The sequence below is a fragment of the Malania oleifera genome, chromosome 6, assembly GCF_029873635.1.
Source record: "Malania oleifera isolate guangnan ecotype guangnan chromosome 6, ASM2987363v1, whole genome shotgun sequence".
Taxonomy (NCBI): Eukaryota; Viridiplantae; Streptophyta; class Magnoliopsida; order Santalales; family Ximeniaceae; genus Malania; species Malania oleifera.
In genome coordinates this window covers 89,658,585-89,682,840 of record NC_080422.1, presented here as the reverse complement: position 1 = coordinate 89,682,840, position 24,256 = coordinate 89,658,585, and the positions used below count along the sequence as shown (strand labels likewise).

Here is a 24,256-nt window from a genome sequence, read left to right as displayed (position 1 = left end):
AGTTTTCTGGTTAATTTTTAGTTGATTTAATTTATTTATTTGCCTTTTATTATATTTTAGTGATTGTTAATTGGTTAAAAAATCTTTAAAAAATTGCCATAATTTATATAAAAATACCAAAAAATTTCAATATGTTTTTCGCAAAAATTCAAATTCAAGCCCTAAAATCCATAATTTCAAATACCACCATATAAAATTTTTGAAGAATTGAAAACAAGTTGTCTTTTTTTTTTTTATTTGTTTTAAAATATAGAAATAAAAACATAAAAAAATATTTCTCTTATTAAATAAATTCTTTATTTTCTACCTAATAAGGATCCTTAACAATAATTGTTCTTATAGTGAAAATTCTTTTGGTGGAAATGTTAGCATGAGAGTGCACATATATGTTATTGACCATTTAGTTATTAATCGTGTATTTATTTTATAGGTAAAATTAGTAAACACCCCTTGAGTTTTTAAAAAATGACACTCGATCTATCTTATGTTTTCAAAAACTATCAAAGAATCTTTTAAAAAAAAAAGAGGGTGGCACCTCCATTTATTTATTAATATACCCTCACTTTTAGCAGATGAATACCGTGGTTACAAGATAAAACCAAAGGGAGAGTACAGAAAAACCTTCCCAAAACTAGCAATCAACCAAACTAGGACATCAAAACTAAACATAACTAACATAGAAGATAAATACATAGACACAACTAAAATCAAAACAAAATACACCAAACGAAACTCTAGAGTTGAATTAACGATTAGGGGTGGCAAAACGGGTCATAACCCGTTGGGTCACCCGGACCCGTCCATTTTAAAAGGGCTCGGTTTTAAGAAAGTCAACCCGTTTAATAAACGGGCGGGTCACGGGTTGACCCGTTTATAAACAGGTCAACCGGGTTTGGGTGATGGGTGACCCATTTATTTTGCTCATATTCCTATATATATTACACATTAACTTTACTCCATGAAACCCTAAATTTCCTTGTGGCCGCAGCCACCTCCCGTTGGCTTTCACTACCTTCATTCCTTCTGCTTCGTAGCGTGGGAGATTGGCGGCCATCTTCATCAATCATCCCGGTTGCAGAGTTGCAGTATCCTTCCCTCTCCCACAAAATCCCAACCTTGACTCCACGGCTCCGCCTCTCTCTCGCAGATAACCTCCTCTCCTGCGGCATATCCTCTCGCCTCTTAAGCCCTCGACTCTTGCTCTTTACTCTCGCAATCGCAACCTCGCAAGTCAGTTTGAACTTTGACTTCGCAGTTCTCCACTCATGTTTGGTCTGATCTGCCAGAACAAATCTGGTCATTCTTAGGGCTCGCCGCCGTCTTCGTCCCAGTTTCCGTCTCCGTCTCCAGCTGACTCGTGGTCATTCAGGCTTACTGGCTTGATGGTATACTGATTTTGTTTGAATCTAATAAGTGAGGAAGCCGAGAGAGAGAGAGAGAGAGAGAGAGAGAGAGAGAGAGAGAGAGAGATGCGACAAGTGAGGAAGCTTAATTCCCCTTCAACCGTGAGAGAGAGAGAGAGAGAGAGATGTGCTATAATTTGGGGTTTTAAAATTTTAAAACGATATATTTTTTTAAATGGGTAACCCGTGACCCGCCCGTTTATTAAATGAGCGGGTTAGGGTTTATATGATTGGCACCCGTTTAACCTCGACCCGTTAAAGATCCGATCCGTTTACAACCTGGCCCCTTGGCGACCCGCCCAAACCCGGCCCGCCCGCCCGTTTTGCCACCCCTATTAACGACGAACGGAAAGGAGACCCCACCTATCCATCCGAAGAATACCTTTCAAATAATATGGTAAAATGTGTTATTTTTCATAGATTACATAGTTTCTCATTTCTCTTTTTTTAACAAAAAAATCAGCCGCACTATTGCCTTCCATATATTGATGCATCACCATGACGTTCACTCTTTCAAGCTCCACCACGAGCTCTTCCCAAAATTCTCAAAGATACCACAAAGTACATTTACCTTTCCGAAGCCAATCAACTACAATTCGCGAGTTACTTTCAATAATCACATTAAAATAATGCAAACGTTTGCAAACAAGAATTCTTTCCCTAATTGCTTTTAATTCCGCACTATTATTCGTACCATTGCCCAAATAACTTGAAAAAACCACTTTTACCATGACATGGAAATCTCGAATAATTCCTCTACCTCCTAAAGTACCCAAATTGTCTCTACAACTCCCATCACAATTAAGTTTTATCTACCCTACTGGAAGTTTAATCCACGAAATAATTTTTTTAGGTCTGTCGCAAACTCCCTAATACTCAAAGAACCCCTTGAGTTTTAATTACATTGACAAAATAACTCTTCCATTAGTTGACCATTAGTCATCCATTATGTGTACATGAAAAAAAAATTAAATTGAAAAAAATTGATCAACATAATGTATTGAAAACTAATTAAGCGGTTCAAAAACCTAATTGATTCTAAAATTAATTAGTTTATCCAGTCTAATAACTTTAGATAAGCCAATTATCATTAGCACAACCAAAAAAAATCTATTATTATTTTAAAATTTTAAAAAAATATATGAAAAATATAAATTAATAATAAATTGTAAAAAAAAAAAAGATAGTAATAATAAAACTTCAAAATATTTGTTAGATGTAATTTTCGTAGAAATTTAATGACTAAACACATCATAAGAAAATAAAACATAATTCAATATTTTTAAATTCAAATAACTTATAAAACATAGTGTTAAAAAAAAGATAAACCAAAATTTTAAAATTCATTCTTTATAAATTATCAGGATAAAATTTAATTTTTTCCCCAAACTTAATGGTTGACTAATAATTAACTAAAAGAAGGTTCACTTTGTGTATAAAATCAAACTTCAGGGGATTTTGTTGTAGTTTTCGAAAACTTCGTGGGTAGAGTGATATTTTAAAAAGTGAGGGGCGTTGTTGGATTTTACCATTATTTTATTTGCTAGAATGTTTTTTTTTTTTTTGGTTATAAATGGTTAGTTATTATTCAAGAATTGGATCTAGATGTATTCTTTGATGTTGCAAAACAAGATGTCAACATATTTTTTTCTTGGATTATGATAGAATCCCATTTGTGCAAAGTAGGGAGATGGATTGTATCTAGAATTTCTTTTATATCACATGATAAAGATGAATTTGGAGTATACATACAAAATGTTGAGCATGCTGTATAACAATTAAAATTTTTTTGAGCTAAACATCACTTGTATTTTCAAAAAGTATCTTACCTTCTTCTGGAAAAAGGAAAATAAAAAATAGAACATTTGCATGTGAGATGCATGTCTATGTTGAAATTAAGAACGGACATAAATAAGTGTTTTAATTTAAATTTTATTTTTTGTTTTTATAAATGCACTAGTTATTATACAAGGATGGAGATGAATGCATTCTTTGATATTGCAAAACAAAATGTCATTATGTAACGACCCGAAGAATAATGGTATTTAAATAATAAAGAGGGAGAGAAATGAAAACAGAAACAGAAGGAGGCAACAGACTTCGTCGACGACGTTACACTTTAGGTATAATAACCCAGAAATTTAATCAAGGACTCATCGACGAATATAGGGGATTCGTCAACGAGGATAACATAGGGTATTGTTGATGAGGGTATGTTTCGTCAACGAAAAAATACTGAGAGGATATTTGGGCGACTCCAAATTTCGACAACAAAGGGTAGGGTTCGTCGACGAATTGTCTCTTGACCTCGTCGACGAGGTGACATGACTCGTTGATGAGAGATAGTGTATAAAAAGGCCAAATTTCATTTTTTTAGCAAAATTTTGACGCTCAAACCCTCTCTCTCTCCTCCCTACGGTTCCTTCCTTTTCTCTCTTTGATTTCGGCCCCGTTAGTTGTCAGATAGACGATCTGAGGCCACCACGACGCTCCTAGGGAAGTTCTCTCCAAGTCTGCCAGAGCGGATCGTCGGTGGGACGGAGTTGGATTTCATCCCAGATTCAGGGAAAGGTCTTTTAAGCAATATTTGGCCTACCAGCAGTTGTAGAAAATATAATAGACGTAGAAATAATGATATTTTATTCTAGGATATATGGTTTTCAGGGTGTTGAGTAGAGAACCCTGCGGGTGTAAGACTCGTCACAGTAGGGGATTTTAGCAGGAGTCAAGTAAGGAAAATATGCTATGTTAGGCAGTTTTAGAATGATTTTTAGTATGAAATGTATATTTTTACCAGGTTATTGTTCACAGCAGAACTTTATACAGTTTATCTATTATAAATAATATGTTTTAAATTACTATGTGACTTAAGAATATATATATAGTATAGAAACATGTTTTACAGTATTTTTCAGAGTTATGTTTTGCGTAATATACAGATAGTGGATATGTTTTATAGCAATTACATAATACTATGATTATATAGTTTACAGTACCATGACATACAAATTTACAGTTAATTTCAGAAACACAGTTGATATAGAAACAATTTACTACAGAGTCATGGTTAATACAGTTATTACAGAATCATGGTAAAACAGATAGTTATATATAGAGATGTATTATATAGTATCAGATCCTGATGGACCATTACAGATACAGTTTACAAAGTATGGTACCATTGTTATATACAAAATAGAGTGCAACCACCTAGTTAAATACTAAGTGGTAGGTAGGTCGATCGGGCCCACGTGTAGACAGGCTCCCCATTAGATATGGGTTGAGGAGGGCTGATCAGACTGACAGAGTATAATGGTTTATCCTGGTAGGCCAACCAGTGATAGATTCCGCTTACGGGCCGCATAACCCTGTTATGAGGGGTTAAATCATGACATATAATTATCCATCCAGGGTAGTTTTCAATTATTATTATTATGTATGTACAGTTTCACAGAAATAGGGAATATATATATATATATATATATATATATATATATATTAAAAGTATTATGTATAGAAACCTAAAACACAGATATGTTAAGCAACATGGTAAAAGGTGGTGGTTTATATTACTTGTATTGTATTTACATATTCAGTTATACATGACTATATAGAAACATATTTTCATAGTATTATAACTCATTTATCACACATTAGCAATAGCATATTTCGTCTTACTGAGCATCGTCTCATCCCATTAAATTAATATTTTTCAGGTGATCTAGCCAGGTGAGCAGAACAGGCTCACAGGTAGAGGGGCTTCAGTATTGCCCTGTCAGTAGAGTGAGTATTTTTGGGAGTATTTTTGTATAGCCCTAACCCAATTGAGGGTATTTTAGGAAATAGTCATATATGTATAGCTTGGGAACATTGTAGCTCTCTGGTATTGTACATATTTATATATGGTGGTGGTTATGTGATTTTAGCTTCTTACTGCTTAGGTGGATGGTTAGGTTTATATATGAAGGTATCAGAGCAATGAAATTTCACAGTAATTATTATTATAGAGAGAAAAAAAAAACCCCCAGTTAATTTAGCAGGTCGTTGCACATCATGTTTTGGACTATGTCGATAGTCAAATTTTATCTAATAAAATAAAGAATCTAGACTGAAATATGAAAGATTAGGTCAAAAACATAAAGAAATATGAGACAACATAGGGAGATCAACCAGTCACTTTTAAGTGGATGATCGACCCCTTTTCTCCTTCTACCATTTGGCGCCACCTACAAACGGTCAATTGGCTCTTGCATGTGGTTGATTGACCTAGAGAAAATTAGAAATTTTGACTTATTTGCTTGTGATTACTGATGGATCTAGGTATGTCACGTGTTTTAGAATTGTCACGTGTCAAAAAATAACTTTGGTAGTTAGAATAGTTTGTTTTAAATAAAGAACCTTGGATTCATAGTAGTAGCTATAATAGGCAATCTTCGACCTACAATTTTTGTTGTTTTTAAAATCTATTTAACTATTTTATTCAAATTCAGTTCACCAAGAAGTTTGCACATTGATTTTCATATGAATTGCATGCTTAGTTTATATAGAATTCTTATCCATTACCTAATCCATACATTATTTGAAATAATCGTTTGTAGATGTTTGGATGTAAGGAAAAACTTATATGTTATATGTAGGATCTTTAATTATCATGAAACTTCACATAAACATGGTATCTTTGAACAATAAACAATAAAGATAACTATAATATAAATATACCAGGATCATTCATGTTGTATACAAATAGAGAAGAACACTGCTAGGATCATTTCTCCCGCTTAACCTCGATCTCTTTTCTATCCTTCACCAGATTAATGTGAGTGTGCTGATGAATAGAGAGTAGAGGTAGAGAGAGGACAATTCCTATATGTCTTTTCCTTCCTTCCTTTCAGCAAACATCACTATTCAGCTATCCCTCTCAACTTTTCTCTACTTTTCAGCTTTAGAGCTTTTCTTTCCTTAGTTTAGCTTAATGTTTTCTTGTCCCTTTGGCTACTCCCCGTAACAGTAGCTAATGAATATAGGAATACCCTTTAAACTTCCAGCCATCAAAACCTCATTTATTTCTAAGCTAATTTTTCAGTTAACCCATTAATAACCATTCAATATCCTTTATCATATGGGACATGTACCTTTATGTGGGACCCATATCATTCATGTAGGACATATTCTTTGGGATATATATCCTACATTCTCCCACTTGACCCATATGAATGATATTAATACAGATTAATAAATAACCATAATGTGCAAAAAAATATTAGCTTATTTATACTTTTAATGAGAAAACCATAATATCATAATTAAGCAACCTATTAACATAAGTCATAGCGGTAAATATCATTAAAGCGATATTTTCCCTTCCATGTACCACAATTGCAAATAAACCACTTAACTATGATCCATAATAGGAAGTTACTGTCCCTGTAATGCCTTCGTCAAAGATCATTCCTATTTAATAGTAATCTATTTCCAAAATCACATGATTAATAGTAAATAGGAATAATGTTCAGAAACACCATTATCGATATCGTTATACATGTTATAGAACAAAACATAAAGATCCACTATCACACATTGGGGATTACAACAAAGACCCATGTGATCAGCATGTTCCTTAATTGTCTTTGGTACCAATCCCTTCGTTAAAGGATCTGCTATCGTGAGCTCAGTCCTTATATGTTCTATAAGCACTGTCTTTTTCCAAACTTCCTCCTTAACAGCCAAATATTTGAGCTCCATATGCTTAGCGCCATTAGAATATTTGTCGTTTTGGGAGAAAAAGACTGCTGTGGAATTATCACAATAAATTCTCAGCAGCCTGACTATACTGTCGACAATCCCAATTCCTAAGATAAAGTTCCACAACCACAAACCATGAATTGTGGCCTCAAAGCATGCCATAAATTCAACTTCTGTAGTACATGTTGCAATGATAGTCTATTTGGCACTCTTCCATGATATTGTTCCTCCAACTAATAGGAACAAATAACTATAAGTTGACTTTCGACTATCAATGCATCCAGCAAAATCTGAGTCGGAGTAGCTAATCACCTCCAACTGATCTGATCTCCTATACATGAGCATACAATGTATGGTTCCTTTCAAATATCTCAAAGCTTTCTTAGCAGTTTTCCAAAGCTCCATTCCGGGATTACTTTGGTACCTCCCGAGCATCCCAACTGCAAAACTAATATTTGGTCTCATACTACATCAAACTTCCAACAATAGATGCAAAAGGAATATTTTCCTTACTTTTCTTTTCTAATTCATTACGTGGACAATCCTTTACACTGAACTTGTCTCCTTTACAAATAGGAGCAGGAGTAACCTTATATTCAGCCATATGAAATCTTCCTAGAACTTTATTGATATATCCCTTCTAAGACAACCCTAACAATCCTCATATCTCAGAATATTTCAATTGCTATCACATACGTTGCCTCAACCATATCTTTCATTTCAAAGTTCATAGAAAGAAATCTCTTGGTATCATTTAATAAACCAAGATCACTACTGGCAAGCAAAATATCATCAACATATAGAATTAGAAAGATAAACTTGCTCCCACTGGCCTTTAGATATACAAACCGATTAACGGTATTTTACTTAAATCCAAAGGTCGTGATGGTATCATGGAACTTAAAATATCATTATTTGGAAACTTGTTTAAGTCCATATATTGATTTCTTTAATTTTCAAACCATATGCTCCTTTCATTCAATCATTAAACCTACAGGAAGATCCATATACACCTCTTCGTCTAAATTCCCATTCAGAAAAGCAGTTTTCACATCCATTTGGTGCAACTCTAAATCAAAATGAGCCACCAAAGCCATTATGATTCTAAGGGAGTCCTTTGTGGACATTGGAGAAAATGTTTCTTTATAATCAACACGTTCCATTTGAGTGAAACTCTTTGCTATTAGTCTAACTTTATATCGTTCAATATTGTCATTACAGTCGTGTTTGGTCTTAAAGACCCATTTACACCCAAATGTTTTAAAACCTTCAGGAAAATCAACGATGTCCCACACTTTATTCTGTTCCATAGATTTCAATTCATCATTTATGCCATTGATCCACTTTTCAGAATCATTACTTCCAATGGCTTGTGAAAACATAACCGGATCATTACTAGTCCCTAAATCATAATTTGCCTCTTGTAGATATACCAAATAATCATCAGAAATAGCTAATTTCCTTACTCTTTGAGATCTCTTTAATGCTATTTCTTGTGATTGTTATGCAATTGGTTCAATGGTAACATTTTTATTATGAAGTGATTCATCACTACGTTGTTATTCAATGTTATCATACCTTTCAATAACTGAAGGAATAGCAATATTTGTTAAAGGTCTAGATATCGGGATAGGAACCCAAATTTCTTTAATGACCACATTACGTGATACATCACTCCAAATGACTTCATCATTTTCAAGGAACTTTGCATTATCGGTTTCAATTATTTTCATACTATGGTTAGGGCAATAAAACCTATACCCTTTAGACTTTTCTGGGTATCCAATCAAGTACCTACTCACAGTCCTTGAATCCAATTTCCTTTCATTTGGATTATATACTCTAATCTCTGCTAGACAACCCTAAATATGAAAGTGTCTTAAACTCGGTTTCCTTCCGTCCACAATTCAAAAGGAGTTTTCTAAACTGCCTTACTAGGAACTTGATTGAGCACATAAACAATTGTCTTAAGGGCCTCTATCCATAATGAAATAGGTACTAAGGAATTACTCAACATACTCCTAACCATTTCCATAAGAGTACAATTCTCTTTTCAGCCACACCATTCTGCTGAGGCATACCAGACATTGTGTACTGAGCACAAATACCAAACTCTTATAGGAATTTAGAAAATGGTTCTGGACATTGTTTTATTCCATCATACCTACCATAATACTCATCACCTCTATCAAATCTAATGATTTTTTATCTTTCTATCTAGTTGTCGCTCCACTTCAGCAATATATGCCTTTAAAGCATCTATTGCTTGAGACTTTGCATGCAACAAATAGATATAACCATAACGTGAAAAATCATCAATAAAGGTGATAAAATATTTTTCTCCACCTAAAGATAGTGAGTCAAAAGGTCCACATACATCAGAATAAACAATTTCTAGAAGATTTCCACTTCTTGTGGCTCCTTTTTTTGTATGTTTAGTTTGCTTTCCTTTAATGCAATTAACACATACATCGAAATTAATAAAATCAAGGTTTGTAAGAACCTCATCCTTTACTAATCTCTCCATTCTCTCCCTGGATATATGACCCAGTTTTTTGTGCCACAAGAAAGAGGAATTTTCATTGATTCTACTACGTTTAGTTCCAACATTACGATACAGGGTGAGGAGTGTTTCAACAAACTTTTCATTTAAGATTAAATTTATACAACTCCTCATACAGAATACCAGAACTAACACACTAACACACAAGTCACCTTTCATTAGACGAAAACCTTTATGTTTAAAGTACAAACAATCATTATCTAATCAAGACATGAAAATTAAGTTCCTAAAAATATTTGGAACATAAAAAGTATCAAATAGGTCTAAACAATAACCCGATTCTAGATACAACCGTAAAGTTCCAACACCCATAACAGGTACTTGATTTCCATTCTCCAAGACTATAAAGTGTTTATTTTCCCTTACGCTTTGGATCGTAAGGTATCCCTACATCGAATTTGAAACATGAATAATATAACCAGAGTCAATCCACCATGTGTTAGAAGGAACTTGTGTCATATTTGATTCAAAACATACATAAGTTAAAAACTTACCTTTCATTTTGAACCAGACTTTACGTTTTGGGCAACTTTTCTTTAAATGCTCATAGCCACGACAAAAGTAACACTTTGGTCCATAATGTTCCTTCTTGCAAGCCTCATTACCAGAAGAAGAACCCGCTACCTTCAATGGATCTTTCTTTAAACCTTTCTTTGATTTCTTTCCTTTACTTCTAACTACACAACTCATGACATTAATTGAATGTTGTCATTGTTTTTTAAGTCTTGCCTCTTCTTGAATCAACATGCTTGCCAATTCATTCACATTCCACTTTTCTTTAATTGTGTTATAGTGAATCTAAAAATGTCAGTAGTGAGGAGGGAAAGAATTCAAAATAAACTAAACAGGGAAGCTTTCATCAACATTCATTCCCAAAGTTTTAAGTCTAGCAGCAATATTAGTCATATCAAGGACATGTTCATTCATTCCTCTACTACCATCAAACTTCATTATGGTTAGTTCAGCCATTAACCTCCCTACAAAGGATTTATCTGCTGAACGAAATCTATCCTCTATAGCCTTAAGATATTCCTTTGCATTTTCTAGTTGAGGAAGTGTTGATTTAATATTGTTTGCTATACACATCTGCATGAACATCATACTTAATCTGTTCGACCTTTCCCATGACCTATACAAAGCTCGTTGCTTCAAACTATTGGTTTCAGTAATAACAGTCGGTTTATCCATTCATAGAGCTAAGTCCAGATCCAGAATACCAAGGTGAAATTGAATCTTTTCATTCCAATCATAGAAATTTGTCCCATTGAAGATCAAAAAAGAAGAAGCCAGTGAATGAAGGGAAACAGGAACAGACACTGCAATACCACAAAATGCTCACTACATTAATGCTTTGAGTAAAACATTTCATTAGTAAATTGCGTTCAATCTTTGGATGAACTTATCTAATATACTAACATTTACATTTACTAGTAATTTTCACCCACCCAGGCATAATTCATAACCTTTATAAAGTTCGATTGGTTTGTCACCTTTGGGAATCCATCCCAATCTCACTACCATTCTTTCAATTATCTTGACTTATTCAATGATTACTTCAAAGCTGGTGCACCTTTGGGTCAACCATAATATTCAAATAACCATTCCGTTTTAATTTTTGCAAGATTATATTTCAATTTAATGTTTACAACCTTTTTTAGTAAGATCACTTTGGTGATAACTTGCTAATCATAATAGAAACATTGATTGATTCCTTACTCAGCAAAAATTTTGTCCAAAATTATGGTAGATAACCAATTCCCCACTATCATAATTTTACTTGCTTACTTTCATGTAAAATTTTATAGCTTTTGCATGCATAACATGTGAGTGTTCCATAATTAATCAAGTAATAAAATAATTTGCATGAATATCATTCAGCAGCCCTGCTTTAGTATCACCGTACAGAGGAAAATCGTCGACGGTTTCAGGCTATTTCAGACAAACTGTCGACAGTTTTCTGAAGCTCAGAAAATCCGCTCTCGGTATCTTAATCCGTCGATGGTTTTTGAGAGTCCAACAAAACCGTCGATGGTTTTGTTCGAATAGCAAACTCAAAGTTCAAAACCATAATTTTCAAACCAACAAAAAACCCCATAAATCTATCAAATATCACATATATTTTTAGGAATCATTTACCATACGAATTTTCAATTCGATTCCAGAAAATATCATGAACACAAACTTTCATACGAATCCATAACAAGATCGTAAGGGGTTAAAAGAAACGATCTTTATCATGAAAGGAAGATCATGATAATTTCAACCACAACTCTGATACCACATGTAAGGGAAAACTTATATGTTGTATGTAAGATATTTAATTATCATGAAACTTCACATAAACATGATATCTTTGAACAATAAAAAATAAGGATAACTATAATATAACCATACTAGGATCATTCATGTTGTATACAAATCAAGAAGAATGTTGTTAGGATCGTTTCTCCCTTTTAACCTCGATCTCTTTTCTATCCTTCACCAGATTTATGGGAGTGTGCTGATGAACAGAGAGTAGAGGCAGAGAGAGGACTGTTAGCCCTAGTGGCTAAGGGTTCTCATTCCAATTTGTTTTGATGATAAGAACCTATTAGTAGTTCTTAAAGTATGCTAACATTTTTCCTTAAGTTCAGTTCAGATATACAGGAAAACTCCAAGGCAAGAATAAGGGTCAAACATGTATCGAACAAGCAAAGAGCAAATGATTATCAACAAAGTCCAACAAATGACACATCCAGAGCTCAACCATTCAAGCAAAGCACTTATGATTTTTACATTGCATATATGTGTTGGGTTGTGTGTGTAAGATTGATATTGTAATTCCTGTGCATATGGTATGTTCAAGAATATCTTGCTGAGACAAGCCAATCACACATGCATATAGTTCATAACATGATTTCGAGTTCACACATGCATGTCAAGTCACTTAAACTGCATAAGATGTAAAAATGGCTTTCAAATGAATTTTATCAAACCAAGACATCTTGAAATTGGTAAAAATTAATTCTGGACAAGATGAAACTTTTACTTGAACGAAAACCAACTTTGAACTTGTCCACATTCATGTAGGTTCTTATATATGTAAAATGGCTCATCGACGAATACAAGGGATTCGTCGATGAACGAATGAAGTGATTTGTCGACGTACACAGGGGAATCGTCGATGAAAAGATACCAAGACCACCTAAAATCTTAGAGCGGGTTTGTCAACGAATACAAGGGATTCGACAACGAAGGCATAGTGGTGGCTAGTCGACGTACATAGGGGACTCGTCGACGAAAAGAAACCGAGACTTATCTGAATTCAGTAGATAAGGATTGTTGATGAACATAGGGTTTCATCGACAAAGGCATGCGTAAGAATCATTGATGAAGGCATGAAATTGTCGACGAACGTTAGGCTGTTGGCAGCATTTAATGCGTACTAACGGATAGTGTTCAAATTGTCTTATCTCCATTAATTCCCAACGATTCTCTAGTGCGTTGTTCATCCCTTTGCCCTTTAATATGAGTCTTGTGCATTCATTTCTATCTAGTTGAGTACTTTGTGGTTAAGCACATTGAATGAGCATTCATTTCTAGGGTTTTCATTCTTACTCATACTCTTTTGCTCTTTACTCTTGTCATACATACCATTCACAAAGAGTGTAGTGTGAGGTTTTGACTTGTAATATTAGCTAAAAAAGGAGCAATTGAAGTTGTATCTTATTATTTTGATTCATTGTGTTGAAGGGTTCTTTGTGAGCCTTTGTAAGGTGACTCTTGGTGAGCACCTTGTTGTAGTTCTTGGTGAGCAGTTGGATTGTAAATGCTTCTTTGCCGGTGAAGGAGGATTGCTTAGTGGATTTGGGGAATCCTTGAGTTGGTCTCAAGGCGTGGACGTAGGCTTGGTGCCGAATCACGTTAATATCGCCGTGTTAAATTTTTCTTCTCCTTCCTCTTTCATATTGTTTGCTTGTTATTATTTACCTTAAATATAAATTGTGATATAATACTTTTGCATCTTGCCAAGTTATTTTTGTGATTTTAGAAAAAGTTTTATATCCGCAAAAGACATCTATTCACCCCCCTCTAGACGCACACCCGAGCCAACAAGGACAATTTCTATATGCCTTTTCCTTCCTTCCTTTCAGCAAACATCACTATTCAACTACCCCTCTTAGCTTTTCTCTACTTTTTAGCTTAAAAGCTTTTCTTTCCTTAGTTTAGTTTGATGTTTTCTTACCCCTTTAGCTACTTCCCATAATAGTAGCTAATGTATATAGGAATACCCTTCAAACTTCTAGCCATTAAAACCTCATTTATTTCTAAGCTAATTTTTCAGTTAACTCATTAATAACCATTAAATATCCTTTATCATATGGGATATGCACCCTTCATGTGGGACCCATATCATTCATGTGGGATATAACCTTTGAGATATATATCCTACATTGGATTGTATCAATAGGGTTGAACATTCAAAATCCTTATTCCAAGGTAGTTATGAAGGTCGAATAATGGAATAACTTTAACGGAGAAAATCTTAAGAGTTATTACTCATTATTGTTTATACACTCATTGCTCCAATATTTACCTTTTAAATACTTCTCAATTTTTAAATTTAGGATTGATAGAAGAGAAAATAATGAATTGACTCATTTTAGGTCAAGTACTGTATAAGAACAAATGCGAAGGGAGAAACCATCTAACTTCAATTCACACAAGTATAAATTATTACTTATTTTTTTGACTTAAACCGATGAACAAATCAATAAATATCTTTTTAAAAAATATAGACAGTGTTTTTGGGGGGGTCACTCGGGGAATGGTACCGCACCAAGGCATTCGAAGGACTCATTGGTAGCCAAAGTCCCCATGTCACCCAAAAAAAATTAAAAACATAGTCAATGAAAAATAATTGACTGTATTACGGGCCCGTGATGGAGGACACAATTCCCGGAAAACCACATTGATAATCATATCCTTTCTCCTGTAGGTAATTTTGTAAATAGATCACATTCAAAGGGCACATGCAACAATCCATCCTCCTTTACATGCATTGACTCGGGAACTCCGCTCCCTTTCTGTTCTCTCTGCCTCTCTCTCTCTCTCTCTCTCTCTCTCTCTCTCTCTCTCATGTCCGATTCAATTCCATATTCGATGCATGAATTGAATTCGGGTCTCAGACATGGCGAATCTCATCTAGACTTTCCCATTTTCAAAGTATATTGCAGAAGACGCCAAATATAGTGTTCAGGCACGCGAGAATCCTGCTTTCACCCACTCGATCGATCCAATTTTTGCCTCTTCAGGTAAAAAATTTCGAATCTACAGAAGCTCCACTGTTCTAGGGTTTCTCTTGCAGTGAATGCGTCCATCTTTATATGCCATCGGAATTGTAGTTGATTTTAGGGTTTACAAATCGGTGTGGTTTTTACCCCTCGGGATTTGGGCAAAGCTTGATTTTTGACATGAAGATCGAAGAAGTGGTGGATGTTGAGAGAGACAGTGCGGTATGCGAGCATGGAAAACAAATGGTCCGAGTCGATGCGAAGAGGGCGTTAGTTGGAGCGGGAGCTCGGATCCTGTTCTATCCGACCCTTTTGTATAATGTGTTTCGGAACAAGATTCAAGCTGAGTTCAGATGGTGGGACGAGATCGACCAGGTTTTTATTCATTTTCCTGTGTTAACTTAGCATGTTTTTCGTGAACTGTGTATGAAGTAGGAATGGGTGATTTGTTTTCCTGTGTTCTTGGTTCTTGGGGGGGGGGGGGGTGTTAAATAATTAAACTGTATTATTCCGGAATTGGTAAAAGAAGATTAGTTTACAATGCTATTTATACAAGTATTTAGACTAGTATATAAAATGAAAAATACAACTGAATCAACAACTAACAAATTAACAACAAAACTAACAATTAACAAACTAACAACTCTAATACACCCCCTCAAGATGGAGATGGGGAATAAAGATTTAACATCTCCATCTTGCGGTAAAAAAAAAAAAACAAACATAACGCATCAAAATCTGATTGCAATGCCAAATACAACCACAAAAATCAGCAAATTTACAGATTTTTATTTTTATTTTTAGATTTCACACTCTTGGGCTTCGCACTCATTGAAGAAGTTGCCTTAGCCGGTGCTATCTTTGCAGCAGGCTTCGGAGCTGCAACTTTCTTTCCCCGGCGAAGTCCTGGTTGATATTTTTAATGCTTTAATCGGCTTGTCCTTCAGCTTCGTCTTTGGCTTTGCCACAACCTTTGGCTTTGCTACAGGTTTTGGTTTTCAGCAGCTTTGGCCTTCTTTGTTTTGGTTGGAGCCTTCACCTTTGTCTCATTCGATGCCTTTTGCAGACTTTGATTTTGTTGCTAGTGTCGGCTTCTTCTTTGCCACATCAGTAACTACTGGCTTCATTGCCGGTGACTGAGACCAGATCGGTGGTGGCTTCACTGCCACGAGCAGCTCCTTTGTGTCATTCTTTCGAACACTTGTAGCACAATTCGAAATTGCCATAGAAGCAAAATGTCATAGAAAACTCAGGTTCCATTGTGAATCACCAACTCCTTTGTGTCATTTTTTCGAACACTTGGAGCACAATTAGCAAATTTCCAAAATTAGCGGAGAATGCTCTAATACCATGTTAAATAAATAAACTGTATTATTCCAGAATTGGTAAAAGAAGATTAGTTTACAATGCTATTTATACTAGTATTTAGACTAGTATATAAAATGAAAAATACAACTGAATCAACAACTAACAAATTAACAACAAAACTAACAATTAACAAACTAACAACTCTAATAGGGGGGGGGGGGAGGGGAGGGGGAACTCATCTTTTGTTTTTGGATACATGAATTCTGGTAAAATTTCCCTCGAGAAAATAAAAATAAAGGTTTTACAAGGAGAAAGTTTTTGAACATAATTGAATGCTTATTGAAAAATCTTGAAGGTGCAAGCAATTAATTTACAGATGAGACAGGCTCTATGGTTTATTTGGCATTTCAAAACGCACTTCATTTGAGGAAGCGTTACGTACTAAAAGAGCGGAAATTGCTAATGCTTTTGAAAATCATTCCTTATCTGTTAATTAGCCTTTTCAGGGTAGAATTATAAATGTGTTCATACTTCTTCGTTTTTTGCCTCTTTTTGTTTGCAAACACAAAGTGTCTTTCATTTTCCCGGGGGATGTTTGGTACCATTTTCAAAAAATACAGAAAAGGGAAACTAGAAACAAAAATAGAAAACAAAAGTAGAACTTAAATTGAACTTCAAACATTGAAATCATCATCATCATCATCATTATTATTATTATTATCCCCTTAATCCAGGAGTCTATCTCTCTGTTTGTGTTTACAGGCAGATACTGGTTAAAGAAGAGTAATGAAAACTCGAGTTTGGCAATACTAAAGCTAGATCACCATTCTATTGCTCTTTTTTTTTGCAAGACATGATTGTATTACATGAGTGATGATTTGATTTAATAATTGACCAGAAACACATCCACATTAATATGGGTTCTAGCCTTTGCAGGGCTTCAGGATGTTAGGTACAGGAAATTGTGGCTGGGAGAGGTGAAGGGGGGCCATGGCGGACAGGAATTCGCCCCTAGCCTTATTAATTTTTTTCTATAATTATATTAAGACATTAATTTTGGTTTTATCCTTAATTTAGCTCCCTTTTTTTAACAAAATAAAATAAAACTTGCCCCCTCCCCCCTGATTTCACTTTTTAATTTATAGAGCAAATAACGAGTTAGTCATTTTACGATTAGCTGAAATATATATATATTGATACTTCTACTAGCTGAAATCTATTTTAATCCCTATATTTTTGTTTCGTACAATTAAAGACTTAATACTAATAAATTTTATTCAGTTAAAGTTGACATCTAAAATAATGTGGATTAGTCAGGCCACCAGAGGGACCCTTATACCCTATATTATGAAAAGGGTATATATAAATTTTGAAATTATTTTATGATAATTATGTCTCGCTTTAAAACTTGAAACCACAATGAGAACCCATGACCGCTTCATGGCTAAAACTTGTGGGTTTCTTCTTCTTCTTAAAGCTAGAATCATATCCACTAATAATGATATGTGTAATGCCTCAGCGAGATTCACTAAAATTGCGATACTTAAGTACAAATTATTATATGTATTAATAAAAAGTATAGGGGCCAAAATAGATGTAACCTACTAGTACATGGACTACCTTAAGATTTAACATAAATTTATCTTTGTAAACATGATATATACTTTGTCCTTGTAAAGCATAAATCTTGTGTCCGCCATTCATGGGGCTGTGGGATTGGCGTGTTGGTGATGGTGGAGGGACTGGGCTGGTGGCAGGTAGAAGAGACTAAAGAGGTGTTTGCGGTGGTGGCTAATGATTGGGGAACATGCTGTGGTGGATGGATCTGCATCTATTAGCACCAAGTCACCAACAATTCTACAAGGGTGCATGTCTATATTGGGCACCAACGAAGTGACACTCCTTGGATATTCTTCAAACATTTATCTGATACTTTAACAACATGTTCACTATCTTGAAATGCATGTTTTCATGCATTGGCACATTGTAAGATAATTTGTTAGCAACAAGTGCTGGGGTTTTGAAAATAATAATAAACTTGTTGACATGAATTAGGGCTGCAATTGAGTCGAGCGGAGCCGATCTTTAACTTGTTTTAATAAACGAGCTTTAAGATTGACCTCTAGCTCAACTTGTTAAACCATGGGCTTTGGGTGAGCCAAGCTCAGCCTTGTTCATATTCGGATCATTTATAAGTGATCTTAAACAAGCCGAGTCTAAACTTGTTAAAAAATCTTCATTGTTTATTAATAAGCTTTAGTTAAACCTAAAATTGATCATTAATGTAAACAAGCAAATGATTTCGTTCATTTACAGTAATATTTTATATTTATGTAATAACTATCGTGAAATTAAACTTATGAGTCTTACGATGAAACTATGAGAAAGAGTAGTTGAACAAAGATTAAGGTTAGAAACGAAGATCTCAGAAAATCAATTTGGTTTTATGCCTGGGAGATCTACCACAGAAGCTATTTATCTTTTAAGAAGATTAATGGAAAAGTTTAGGGAAAAGAAGAGGGACTTGCATATGATATTTGTTGACCTTGAGAAAGCATATGATAGGATATCTAGGGAAGTTCTGTGGTGGGTTTAGAAAAAAAAAGTGTATGTTGTAGGTATACTGATATCATTAAGGATATGTACGATGGAGTAATGACTAGTGTAAGGACTATAGATGGAGAAACTAGAGAATTTCCAATTACCATAGGTGCACATCAAGGATCTGCTTCGAGTCCTTATCTTTTTGCTTTAGTGATGGACCAGTTGACTAAGAGTATTCAAAAGGAGGTTCCATGGTGTATGTTATTTGCAGATGATATTGTATTAATTGACGAAACTAGGGATTAAGTAAAGGTTGAGTTAGAATTATGGAGAGAAACTTTGGAATCTAGAGGCGTTAAGATAAGTAGAAATAAAACAGAATATATGAAATGTAATTTTAGTAATGATAGGAGGAATATTGGAGACAAAGTTAAACTTGATGATGAAGAAATAAATAGCACTTGCAGATTTAGATACCTTGGATCTATTATGCAAGTTGAAGGAAAAATTGAATATGATGTAATGCATAGAGTTAAAGCAGGTTGGGTAAAATGGAGAAGTGCTTCAAGTGTGCTATGTGATTGTAGAATACCCTTAAAATTGAAAGAGAAGTTTTATAAGACAGCTATAAGACCAACTATGTTATATGGATCGGAATGTTGGGTGACGAAGAAATATAATATTCAAAAAGTAAAAATTGCCAAGATGAGGATGCTTAGATGGATGAGTGGTATAACATTGAAAGATAAATTAAGGAATGAACATATTCATGGTAAGTTAGGTGTAGCTCCTATAGAAGATAAGATAAAGGAGGGACAACTCAGATGGTATGGACACTTGCAACGTAGGCCTTATAGTGTACCTGTGAGGAAGAGTAACTTAGTTACTGTGGGGGGCAGTAGAAGGGGTAGGGGTAGACCAAAATAATTTGGGAAGAGATAGTGAGTAAGGATTTAATATCCTTGAATCTATCAAAAGAAATGGTCCATGATCGCATAAATTGACGGAAAATGATTCATATAGCCGATCCCACTTTGTGGGAATAAGGCTTGGTTTTGTTGTTGTTGTGTTGTTTTCCTCTCTTATGTTATGAAATAAAAAATAAATTAAAAGATAAATAAGAAAATGTGATTAATAATGACTAAAGATAAAAAATAAATTAAAAGATAAATAAGAATATGTGATTAATAATGACTAAAGAAAAGATCGTTTTAAAAATATGTTTTTGTAAAATAGTGTCAATTTAAAATTTGCTCTAATCCTAATATATAAGTTATTGAGTCTCTTATTGAGCCAATAAACAAGTCAATGTTTGATTCTATGTACAAAAAAATTAGCTAACTCATAAGCCTATTAAACAGGTCTATTAATTTTCAAACAATCCAACTTGCAAGCTAGTTAACCAAGCTAGCTTGCAAGCTTGGCGAGAGTATCATCAAACTCAAGCTTTTGCTTGTTTATTTTTAAGATTGGAATCTAAGCTCGAGTTGACTCATCTATATTAATGAACAGGCCATTGTTGAGCTGCACACCAAATAATAGCTCGTGCATGGCTGGGCTTGTCTGCAGCCTTAATATGTACAATGAAAAAAATGATATATTGAGAATTTCTATAAAATAAGTAGAAGGTGCATGAGTTTCGAATTGGATTATTGGATGAGAGTGTTCCATAAACTTAATATTTGCAGTGCACAATATATTTAATTTTATTAATATATAATTATTAATTTGTGCTATCATCTAGCCACGCTCCTGTGGCAACTTGTTGCTGCAATTTTCGGAAATCACTTTTTCTTTCTTTCTAATTTTAATAAGTTGCTCTTTCTTTCTTTTTGATGCAATGCATTGCTGCATTTTCACCCTTTTGGAAATGGGAAACACAAACAAATGCATTTCTCGAATTTTGTCTTGGTTTGGCAATGAAAGCGAAAAACTGAAAATAAAGCCAGGACCAAAATCCCCCTTAAATTTTGATGTGTTCGTGCTGTTTTGATTTTGATGAAATGGTGACGTAGAAGAGTTGTGTTTGACTAGTCGAATGTGGAGGCTTAGAGATTTTTGGATATCAAACATTGAAAATTTTAAATATATAAATTTCAATTTCCTCTGTTTCCCTACAATATTCCATTTCCAGCAAAGCACTTTTTTATTGTAATATTTCCTTTCTGAAGTTCTTGATTTATTTCTGTTTTTCTATACTTTCCAGTTTCTTCTGCTGGGTGCAGTTCCATTCCCTAAAGACGTTCCACGGTTGAAGCAGCTTGGTGTTGGTGGCGTCATCACTCTAAATGAGCCATATGAAACTTTGGTTCCAACATCTCTGTACCTAGTGAGTGCTTTTTATATCATGCTCGTTTCGTAATTTTTTACTGTTATTTATAAAACATTTTCATTTTTGAGCTTTAGTTATTGATATACATATATTTTGAATTAGGACTGTTTGGCAGGGTAAATTACGATATATGCACACATGACATAAGTTTGCTGTCCTAAACAGTCAAAGTTCTTTTGAATTTTCTTAGCAGTGATATGACTGTTTTGTGATTGTAAGGCCATTGATACAATTGTAATGGATTGTTTTTTCAAATGCAGATATTATTCAAACCCTTGATTGTAACCCTTTGTAATGACTGACTATGCATGAATAAAACCTAGCGTTATCCCTTTCTTGCTAAGACGTCATATATGTCTACTTTGCAAGGATTGTTAGGGGAGTGTGTGGGGCGCTAGGGCTTTAGCCATGGGGATTTTTCTTGTTAGAGTGTTATCAATTGGGGCCATAGAGCAAAAGGAAGAAGGGAACAAAAAAAGAAAATATCTAATTTTGATATTTCTTGAGGTGTTCAAATATCTATAGTAAACTTTTGGGGACTAAAAATATTGTATTCTAATTGAGTCCCTCTCTCTAAATGTTTCCCGAGTCTGTTGTGGTGGCCATATAAATGAAGAGATAGTCGTTGAGTCACTATGTCCTGAGATTTTATTAAAGGGATACTGAATGTGCACATCTAATCCTCTTTTTTAGATTCAAATAATTTGTTTTTTTGAATTTCTTTTAATGGTTTTCAGGCTAATGGGATAGACCACCTTGTCATTCCCACAAGAGATTACCTTTTTGCACCATCATTTGTGGATATTAGTCAAGCTGTAGACTTCATCCACAGTGAGAAAAACTTCTTTGACATTATTTCTGCTAGTATATTGTGATTCTTTGATAATATGTTGCGTTTTTGACTTACGGTTTCCTTTATCGTTTTTATTTCCTTTTTTTGTGTCCACAGAAAATGCATCCTGTGGTAGAACTACTTATGTTCACTGTAAAGCAGGGCGGGGCAGGAGCACAACAATTGTGCTTTGCTATTTGGTAATGTTCTAAGCCTTGGATAGGAAGCTTATTATTGTTGCAAAATATTCGCCTATCCATGTAGTTGAAGATTTAGATTTTGAGCCTGTTTTGCTAATTGGAATGTTATTGAAAGTGGCTAATAAAATTTTCATGTTCTGCAGGTGCAGTATAAGCAGATGACACCTGCTGCTGCCCTGGAATATGTGCGGTCCAGAAGGCCTCGGGTGCTCTTGGCCCCTTCCCAGTGGAAGGTAACTCAGTGATAGGTCCTTCAATTTTTTAAATATAGTCAATGTGTTTTTTTTTTTTTCAAAATGATTATCATAATTATGCTTTCATACAGTCAAAAGAGTCCTTGCAGAATTTTTTTTTTCTCATCATTCTATGCATGCACAATTATGATTACAATAAGCAGGCAGTTCAAGAATTCAACAGGCGACAGCCAACTAGTACTGCATGCTCACCCTCAGGGGATGCAGTCCTGATAACCAAAGCCGACCTTGAAGGGTATCATGGCACTAGCGATGATTATGTAGGTCAGCTGGCGATTGTACCCCGTACAGCTAGGGCTCGACCAATGATGGCTAGGTTGTCCTGCCTCTTTGCATCTTTGAAAGTTACTGGTGGTTGTGGACCCATTGCTAGGCTGCTTCCGGAGGCACGTGCTTGCTAAGCACCCTCATTTGCAGTTATGTGGCAGTTGCTTGTGCAGAAAATAACATCAGGAAATAAGGGTCAATGGGTATTAATTTTTTGTTTGCTTTCGGAAACATTGTTTTTAAGAGAGGGAAAATGGATGAACTGGTAAAGATTGAAAAAAGAAAATGTAGAGCTTTTCAGTGTTTGTATAAACACTTGATGGGTCAGAATGATATACGGTTCTACTTGTACATTATTTTTGCATCTGATTTTGTAGTTAGCTACTGATAAAGCATGTATTGTTCACTTTTTGCACCTTTGAAGAATTTTGAGTCATTGTGATGGGAAGGTGTTCTCATTTTTTTTATGGAGCGTGGGTCAAAGCACCGGAGAAGATGGGTAAAGCAGAACCAAGCAGATTCACAATTCAACAGAAGCTTCACTATGCCTCTGCGCAGGGCCAGTTTTTAGGACTGATTTATGTGGCCATTATATTCTCAGTTATCATCAGATGTTAAGAGGTTGAATGTTATGGTTCATCTGCTTGATTGAATTGGGTGGTTAGAACTTTGGTCGTGTGCCTTTCTCTTGCTCTTTGGGTTTTGTTTTACGTGTAGTCTACTTTCAAATTGTTTCACAAGCCTCATCCCTTCAGCAATTGCTTGAGCAAGATGTAAAAGGTCAAGCCTGCTATTTTTCTTGCATTCATTCCAGATTTGCTATGCCTGCTCAAGTGTGTTTGTAGCAAGGCAGAGCTTGTTCCATGCGATTGATTATTTGGACAACTTCAGATCCCTCCCTACCTTCCACCCTTCTTTGCAGGGTCAGTTCTCTCGATGCTATAATAGGTGCGTTTTGAGTTGAGGGCTTGATGTGGCACCATTCTTATTGTAGGAAACAGTAACCAGGTGCATGATTCAGAAAATCACATGCCTGCAAATGGGATGCCATTGCCATTCTTGCAGGATGGAAATTTTTTGTGGGCTTGAACGCTCATCATACAGTATTCCAAAGTGAATCATAAATAGGTATCAAAGGTTTGTTTTGAAAATGTGTGCACTTTTATGATGGGATATTTATGCCCATAAACTTTTTATTTTTTAAAACTATAAAATATATTCTATTTTCAAATAAACCACAAAATATTTTATGCTATTTCTCTTACAATACACATTCACACACGTGCTTGCACATATTTATCTTGCTATTAATTTCATGTGCCTCTTTAACTTCATATCTGAATCTTTGTACTCCTATGAAAAAAATTCTTTTCATGTTGGTAACTAACCGGACTGAGCCAAATCAATTACATTTTTCTTTGTTTCATCTTAATTTTTCATTAAAGCAACATCCTTTTTGAAAATTGATATCACTATCATACCAACAAGGACAATAAGAAAAATAAAATCCATCAACACATTTAGGAATATGAATTTAG

At 34.7% G+C, this 24,256-nt stretch overlaps 1 protein-coding gene across 2 annotated transcripts; it reads left to right on the top strand.

Annotated features, from left to right (window-relative positions):
• Positions 1-14,694: 14,694 nt before the first annotated feature.
• On the top strand, positions 14,695-23,066 carry LOC131157094 (phosphatidylglycerophosphate phosphatase PTPMT2-like). 2 transcript variants are annotated; one of them, XM_058110977.1, is made up of 7 exons: positions 14,695-15,002; positions 15,093-15,356; positions 21,040-21,162; positions 21,903-21,996; positions 22,115-22,197; positions 22,341-22,430; positions 22,595-23,066. In XM_058110977.1, the coding sequence occupies exons 2-7, from the start codon at positions 15,162-15,164 to the stop codon at positions 22,850-22,852; spliced, it is 843 nt and encodes a 280-aa protein (XP_057966960.1). In that variant the 5' UTR covers positions 14,695-15,002; positions 15,093-15,161; the 3' UTR covers positions 22,853-23,066. The 2 variants fall into 2 exon arrangements, with proteins under 2 accessions (XP_057966960.1, XP_057966961.1); XM_058110978.1 differs by having other exon boundaries at positions 14,695-15,356.
• Positions 23,067-24,256: the final 1,190 nt, after the last annotated feature.